Source organism: Danio rerio, chromosome 18 (assembly GCF_049306965.1).
Source record: "Danio rerio strain Tuebingen ecotype United States chromosome 18, GRCz12tu, whole genome shotgun sequence".
Classification (NCBI taxonomy): Eukaryota; Metazoa; Chordata; class Actinopteri; order Cypriniformes; family Danionidae; genus Danio; species Danio rerio.
The window spans coordinates 14,908,493-14,917,500 of NC_133193.1; the positions used below are offsets into that span (position 1 = coordinate 14,908,493).

The following is a 9,008-nucleotide window of genomic DNA, read 5'->3' on the forward strand; positions in this document are numbered from 1 at the left end:
CAGACCTGTGACCCGCAAGTTCACACAGTCATTGATCTTGAACACAGCTTCTAAAGTTAAGATTGATGACTGATCATAACCCCTGCATAGGCTGATTGCATTTCTCTTAAGAAAAACAAGATTAAACATGACACCTTAAAATATACAGCAAGCCCTTTGGAGCTATGCATGTCTGATTATTCTATAATACTCTTTCCATTAACAGAGTAGATGCAATATGCCACCCATTAAACGCTTTAATCCCCAATTGTGTTTTCAAGCAGAAAGTTTAAAATCGGTGAAAGATGAAGGAATGCAAAGCAAAGATGCTGAAACTTGAGCGTCGGTGAGAGCATGTCAGGTTCATGCGAGCGTCAAAGAAGAAACCCCCCTATAAATCTATTGGTGGTGGACTCCAATGCTCTGCTCACGAGGCTGCAGTTCTATTTGGGAAGTTGGCAGCTCGAGGCAGAGGGGCTTTACTCTCGCGACTCTGGAATTATGAACAGCGCTGGTCCGACCAGCATCTTGTTTTGAACATTATTCCCACTGATCTGAGACCATGGAGTTCGGAACCCGCATTTTCATCGCATTCCTCGTTTCCCAGGTAGGCGCGAGAGGTTTCATTCCGTTGTTTATGCTTATCGCTTGTTGTCAGATTTATTTAGCATTAATTTAGTGCTTGATAAAAATGTGAAATTAATCATTTGAGAGCGCAGTGCACGTTTTTACAACTCGTTTTGCAGAAAGAGTTGCGCTGAGGTAATACTTGCATCTGTTATCCACGGCACACAGAGTAGAAATTAGTATTATGAAATATGCTATTCTTTCATTGCTGTTTATTAATGATAATAATAGTACTGTTTCCAATGCATTGGACGTTAGTTTGGTGTTTACTCCAGCCCATTCGTGTGCATCAGTCTAATGCACTGCCTGGGTTCAGATGGAAATCACGAGCAAACTCAGTCTCAGATCGCATCTATATTCCGCTCAGCTCTGAAGTTGAGCGCTCCTTTGGCTCCCTTCATCAGGAGACATTCACACGACGGGCTGACTCACGGAGCCCTTCTCCATTCACTAAAGACAGTAAATGAGCGAACAAACCATTCAAGTCCTAAACGCTTTATATATAGTCATTTGAGAACGGCAAAACTTATAATTCCAACCATTAACGAATGGACGATTAATATTCTCTGCTTACTTCAGAGAGCTTCAAGCCAGATCAACAAGATAAACGAATAGCAATCAAACAAGCGATTAACCATCAAATATCACTTTCGAACCAAATGAAGAGACTCGAATACTAATAAATAACACAATAAGTGTTTTACCGCATATATTTTATTGTTTGTCAATTTTAGGAGATTAAATGAAACGAAACAGAAGAATTCTATTTTAATGTAGCGAATCGAGTGTGAAGGAGAACCGCGTTTACCTCAGACAGCTGGATTCAAATAGTGGAGTCAATCCCACGTGTAAAGAGACGGATCGATTCAGTTTAAGGTGGATGATGTGATGAACATTCAGGCTGGTCATTTGCAGGTAGATCGTATTGTTCCTGCAACAAACTATTATACTTAAAGTACAAGTTTATCGTGTTTCCTCTGCCTACACTCTTAAAATGTTCTGTATTGGAATTGAAAACCTTTACCAGTCATGGAAACTTTCAGCTGCACAAAAGGCTCTTTATTATGTTTTTTCCATTGAGATAAAACTAATACTGATGGCTGGATGTTTATCTGGGGGACCCCAAATAGTTCAAAAACACACCTTTTGGAATCTTTGTTTAAGAATGCAATGAAACATAGTATCTGGCTAACCAGCTCCTGCCAGCACTGACCAGAGATCAGCTTACAACCTCAGCCACATTTTGTAAAGTTTGACTTTAATTTGAACATTTTGACTTTCCCATATCAAATTGATCTTAGGATTTAGATCTGCTGTTACATCAGATTACTTGAGGCTGTTCATGCTAATGGACCCTTTGGTTAATATTGTTAATAATGCACATGCATTACTGTAGTTTGTGGTATAGTCATTTGGGATCGAAGGAGACAGTGTTATGGCTTCTTGCATTTGAAATGCTGATGGCTCATTTGTAAGCTACTGCTCAACACTTAATACAGGATAATGAACAACAGGTGCTGTGTTAGTTCTTCCTCTCTCAGATTAAATGATTTTATTTTCACCATGATTTATTACGCTCAGATGTTTTAAATGTGTCCCTTTTAAGATGACATGCACGATTTGCTCTAGATAAAACGTTATTAGTGTGTTGGATTATCCATAACTTTGCATGCCCTCAGCATGTGCTGCATTTTTTATTCGCTATTCAATTTCAAAATATCTTTACTGTTGTTTATCTCAGACAAACCCCCAGGCTTTGTGCGCAGGTTAAATAAAGATACTCTATTCTTCAGAACTTCAAGAGACCTATCATCATGCACTTATTATAAATACTTATTAGGCATTAGTCACATTTCAGCTCTTCTCGGATGCTTCATTGAGCTCTTACTTCTTTGCCTGTGAATCATCACAGTGCTGTGAATCTTTAGAGAGCCTACACTTTCTGTTTAACAATTCATTGTTACTAATGTGTTGTCTCCATATGAGGCTCACCTATGTAACAACCCACTTCAAATAGATTATAGCCTCATATAATGCTCTTAGTATGGTCGTCTCGCCATCGCTATCTACCTGGCCAGTGGTGCAAAATCCCTTTTTTCCTCTCTGGCTCCGTGTGTGATCAAGTGAGAAGGATCTTATTTATAGTCGTGCAGGTAGGGCGCCAAGTTTCCCTTGCGTATCGGAGCCTGTGAATTCCCCTCCTCTATAAATCCCTGTTTCCAAAATGAAACGTTAAGCAGTCGCGAGCCGCTGCAATGATTCAGAATGAGTGCGGTGTACCTGTGAGGTGCACACATTTATCTTTTGCGCACTCTCCCTCATTGCTTTCGTGTTTTATTTTATTTACTTATCTATTTACCCAGTTTCCCCCAGCATGGCGTTGGGAAATGGAAAAGTAGAGAGACAGAAATGGAAGGGAAAATAATTTCCTTTACTTGTTGTAAGATCCCTAAGTGGCGAGGATTCTTTGGGAAGGAACATGCGGTCCAATATCTCAGCTAATAGATAAGTCAGTGTGGCTATTTAAAGTTTCCTGGAGATGTTGTTTGCTTTGTGATGCACATATTGGCTTTAAATCTTGTATAGGCCACGCTTAGCTCTTTTAAATTGCCATTTGCATCACTTTCCCCCTTGCCGACCTTGTGGCGAGGCACAGAGAGTGTACATTTGATGACTTCGCTGCCACTTATGTGTTACTCTTGTAATTCATCAGACTTAATGACAGAAAGAAGTGTTGCTTTAGGCTGGTGTCATTTCTATTTATTGCAAGGGTATCAGGTGCACATTGCCCCAGCCAGGGCATAATGCACCAACACACACACACACACACACACACACACACACACACACACACACACACACACACACACACACACACACACACACACACAATCGCACTTCCCCTTTAGTCTCAAAGCCTAAAGGCAGTCATGCAGAAGGGCTGGCTTCAGCTGTGTCCACTCTCTGTGTCTAGGGTGCTCATCACCAGAAACAGAGTGCATGTGTGTAAATATAGCATCCCTCTAAAGTGAATGGTGAAGTTTGGCAGCAACCACTGTTGCTTCAGATTATTACCTCAAATTTGCTTTTCAGACTAGCAATATCAAAATGCAAAGCACTTTATATATTTAAGAGGTTTCCATTTACTCTGTTGGAATTCTCTGCGTTATGTTAGCATTATTTTGAATCCATTATGCCGCAGTTCCATTGGATACATGGTTTCCTTACCAAGGAGGACTATAAATTAAGTTGAATGATTTAAAATATAATCCCTGTGATTCATTCTATTGGATAAAAATAAAACAAAAGTAGTTTGTTTTAAGTAGTTCTCCCTAATTCATTTTATAACACTTCATAAGTTTTTTTTTTTTTTTTTTTAATTTTCTGACAAATCAAATCGTATCTTGTTTGTTTTCATACGATGTTCTTATGCCAAAGTGTCTTATAGTTAGGGATGACCCTTGATGCTCGCTTTCTTTATGCAATTGAAATTTATGTAAAGCCTTGTAATTCATAGCTGTTTTCCATTTAGTTAAGCTTTTACAGCTTTTATACCATGGCCTTTGGGGCAGCCCACTTTTTTTCTGACCTGAGGGGGAGTGGTGGGGCAGTCCTTTGCGACACTTGATGTTGGCTATAAAACACACAGGATCACTCTGATAAAACATAATCGTGAGTGGAAAATGGTTGAATGGGCTTTTGTTTTGTCAATTTTACCCAACTTTCAGCTTAATTGTCCAACGCCATATAATTTGTTTTGAAAAATGAATAAGGAGCGTCTCGATGCCCATATGAAAGCATCTGGCTGTCAGTCTTTGACATGACTGGACTTTGCTCCTCAGCGCCCCCACACCTTGATGCTCATGACAAGAATAGCATGTGTAGTTATCCCTTTTTAACCCCTTCAGACCCTGCGACCATTACAGTGGACATCACATGACATCCCATTTTTCTGAAATTTGGAACATAATTCAGGTCTGAAGGGGTAGTGTAAATCGCTGTCATGCATGAATGAATAATATTTTTTCACTTTTACACAATAATCCATGATCACATTACACAATACTGAAACCGCATGTCAAAATAACACCTTGTCTTATTTTTGGGACCTCCTAAAATTTCAGAAATCACGTTTTCAGGGAGCCTAGCTCCCTCGTAATTCGCACCCTATGCATAATGATAAAACCGAACTGTAAAACAAAATCTTGCTGCCTTGTTTGTTTTTCATTAAATTGTTTATCATTTAAACTAACATCAGTCAAACTGACTGAACAAAATAGTAAGTTAAACGAAAGTAAAAACTTAGAGTAATTGACTAAAATAAGTAAAAGTAACACAGGAAATTTAGTTGTCATGACTTTTTGTGCTATCTTTTTTTACAGTACCTAATGACGAGTGAATATTGGAAAATGTTATTTTATTCATAAGCTTTTTTTATGCAGAAAAAAAAGGTAGGTACTACTTCCACCACTGGCAGGGATTAACAGCAAACACACAGGATCACTCGGGTAAAAAATAGTTTTCTATTTAAATAGTTTTCTATTTAAAAATAGAATTCTACAATGAAAGAAACACCATTGCATTGAAAAGGGTTCCTTTTTGTCAAGTTTACCCTGCTTTCAGCGTAATTGTTCAACATGTTTACAGCAATGTCAAAGTGTTTAAAAAAAGAACATTGTATTGGCCTACTATATGAAGCAAATAAAACAACACAATCTCACGGCAATTCGTTACTTTTTCATTTAGTGGCTAATTCGTATGAATTTGTACGATCTAATTCGTACAATTTAGTACGATTTGCTTATCCCCCAATGACGGTTGGGGTTAGGGGTGGGGTCAGGTGCCACGCCTCCTTTTTAAAATCGTACTATTTCGTACGACTGAACTCGTACGAATTCATACGAATTAGCCACTTAACTGGCAAAACGTAAAATACTTACGTTTTCTCGTGAGATCAGGCTGAATAAAATGAAACACAGTCACTTTATTTGTTTCGGGAAATGAACAAGCAGTGTCTCAACATCCATATGAAAGCATCTGGCTGTCAGTCTGTGACATGACTGGACTTTGCTTCTCAGCGGCCTCACACCTTGATGCTCATGACAAGAATAGCATGTGTAATTACCTTTTTTTAAAATTTTTTTTTTAAGTGAGTTGTAAATTGCCGTCATGCATGCATGATGTTTTTTACACTTTTAAAAATAATAATCCACGATCACATTACACAATACTGATACAGCACGTCAAAATAACACATTTTAAATATTTTTTGGGACCCCAAAAAAATTCACAAATAACGTTTTAAGGGGAGCCTATAGTTCGCACCCTGTGCCTAATGTTAAAACTGAAATATAAAAAAAGTCACGCTGCTCTATTTGTTTTTGTTTTTTAAATTGTCATTTAAACTATCATCGGTAAAACTGACTGAACAAAAATAGTAAGTTTAATAGTTGTCTAAAATTAATTATAATTGTCTAAAATTAAAGTAACACAGAAAAATTAGTTGTCATGACTTTTTGCAATATCTTTTTCAGTTTCCAAGTATGAGTGCATATTGGAAAATTATTCTTTATTCTTATGCTTTTTATGCAAAAAATGATGTAGTAACCACTTTCATCACGAGCAGGGTTTAGCATCTAAGGCTAACTTTACCGCCTGGTCCACCTAATGCCCTAAGGTGACCTTGCACTAAAGCACAGAGAGAATTTGGGAGGTCTGCATTCTATTTAACCTTCCAAAGAGACTCTACTGCGACTTGCACTTTCATCTTTGAAGTGCGCCATTAGAAAGAAGCTTGTCTTACTACAGTGAGAAATCTTGATTAATTCGCACACTAGCTGTTGAGCACAATACGGTAAATGAAGGTCTGGTAATGATGGAGATAATGAGAGCACCCAGTCATTAGCACTGCAGTGGATCTGAATGCATCGCTCGCCATCTCGACCCTCCTTTGTACTCGCTAGCCATCCTCTACCAAGGTCACTGCCTTAGCTGCATAGGTTAGGTTTGATTTTTGTCTTAATTGCGTAAATCCTTCATGGCAGATATGTTTTGCGTGCATGTGGGTTATAGCTGATGGTGAAGAACGAGTGATTACACAACGCTCCTGTTGGTCATGTCTGTTGTCTAGAGTCTGAAAGGTCAAAATCTGCTGACCTACATCATCTCTCTCGGCTTCAAAGTGCGAGCGCGGCGATGTAAGAGATTTATTCTAAGGGTACAAATTTGCGTGTTTGAACTTGATTGTTACCAGTGTATTGCGGAGTAGGCTGTAAAGTCAAAAGCCTTGGGTAATGTAAAGAGATATATTAATAGAAAGATTTAAGCTTTTTGGGCCTAAAAACAGGGAGAGAGACACACAGATAAATACAATATCCTTTTGAACCCATTTCTACATCTCGTTTTCTACATCACTTCTTCCTCTTTGGTGGTTTACACAGGTACAGATGTTAAAACTTCAATATGTTCCCGCTGTCGTGTAAATGTAAATGCACCCACAGCTTTTTATTTGTTCGTACTTCCATTTAAATTGTCTTTTTATTTCTGTAGTTATAATTTCCTAAATGAATTCTCATTGCTCTCAGTGGTGTTGCTCGCTGCAGAAGTCGGGACTTAACTTTTCACACGCCGACGGAAGCGTCAGCCAATCAGATCGCTGTATGCAAATACAGCTCAGACAGTGGCCTATTGCCGACTAATTTCATTGGCTGAAGCTGCTATGATTATCACATCAGCCCCGACTTCAGACACGTCTTCTGTCAAGCATTGACGCTGAAGCCCTGTGTGAATGTGGTGTTAGTCTTGCTGCGTGCCCAAGTTTGCCGGTAATGTTCATTTTGAATTGTCACCCACCGTAAATCAATGCAATGCCATAGAAAAGCTATTATAAGTAAACTACTCTTTGTTTGTGTGATGAAAAAAATTATTAGATGGAAAAAAAAAACATGTTTTTTAAATTATTTAATTTATTTGATGTATACGACAATGGTGATTTGGGATCATGAAATAAAAAACTAAATAAAATAAGTGATGTGATTTAAAGAATGAATCTCTCATTTAGACTTTTTTGTTTGATTAAGTTACATTTAAATAATAGAGGTGTCACTTTAAAAATGCACAGATCCATAATGAAAGCATTCGATTGCTTTAATTGCTTTCACTTTTTATGCTAATTTAAGACAACATTTGTCGTGTTTAAAAGAAAACCTAACAAGTGTGACATGTTTATATATTGTTATTATTATTATTATTATTATTATTATTATTATTATTGTTGTTGTTGTTTTTATGTGTACACCTGTTCAAACACACTCCCAAAACCCAGTGTCCACTTTCGATTCAAACCATGTGTACAGAATCCGTTTGGGAAACAGAGTGTCTATTTATCAAAATGGAGCGCGTCTGACAGTCACGCACCGCTACATGAACTGACTGCTTTGAGGATTGCACAGGAGGGGCAATGGCACCTATAATGGAAAAAAAATGTAATTTTATATTTATTATATAAGGTTTTTATATCTATTTCAAAGTGTTTTCATGCCTAAATTAAATGAAAGCACAGAACAGATTTACATTTAAGAGCAAGGGCGTCTCTTGTTGTTTTGGCTGTATGAGTTGCGTACATGCAGGATCAGCTCTTTGATGTGTATTGCCACTCTTCATAGAAAGAATAAACAAATGGATAAAATACTGGAAAATACTTTAAGGGGACGATAACGGGATATAACTGTAAAATACAGGCGAATCCTGGGAAAAACGGGAGGGTTGACAGGCTTGAGTTATTGATGTAAGGTGGGGTTCCATCCTACCATGAAGAAAATCTTAAAAAAAAAAAAAGACAAAAAATCCCACATGCAAATTAGATGCAAATCTATCAATTTGTTAGAGTGGCTCACTGTAGTATTGGTAACCTGGCAACCAACAATAAATAATGTAACCATGATGATGACATCTGATTAGTCAGATGGCTTTTATGTGCACTACATCAGAATTTATTTGCCAAATTTGTTTTTGTCTTCCATTATTCAGCATTAACTTTTTTTTTCAGAAGTCCAAAACCACCTTAGCAAGTGTAAAACCTTCCCCCCTCCACAAATTTAATGTATTTTTATTCAAAATTTGGCATTTCCACCACTAATTTCAAAATGCACATTAACACTTGGTGATAGAAACCCAGCTATGCTTGGCACTATGTAAAACCTTTACAAATGTGTATTAAGTACATTGTTGTCATCTCAATAAACCCTAGAGATTCTGTAAGGTAAAACTCTCGCAGAAAGGTTGTTTCTTCAAGTACTGTACCCCACCTTCTGGCTACGGTTTTACATTTAATTCAATTTATGCATCTCCGATCAAATATGGCACTGTTACATGTCAGGTTTGATATCAGATGTCCATCAAAT

At 37.6% G+C, this 9,008-nt stretch overlaps 1 protein-coding gene across 1 annotated transcript in view; it reads left to right on the forward strand.

The window, feature by feature from the left end:
- Positions 1-418: 418 nt before the first annotated feature.
- cdh13 (cadherin 13, H-cadherin (heart)) overlaps positions 419-9,008 on the forward strand; it is a 574,628-nt gene continuing 566,038 nt past the window's right edge. The window contains exon 1 of the mRNA XM_068214885.2: positions 419-586. Coding sequence (XP_068070986.2) covers positions 542-586 — 45 coding nt within the window. The 5' untranslated portion in view covers positions 419-541. The remainder of the gene's footprint in view (positions 587-9,008) is intronic.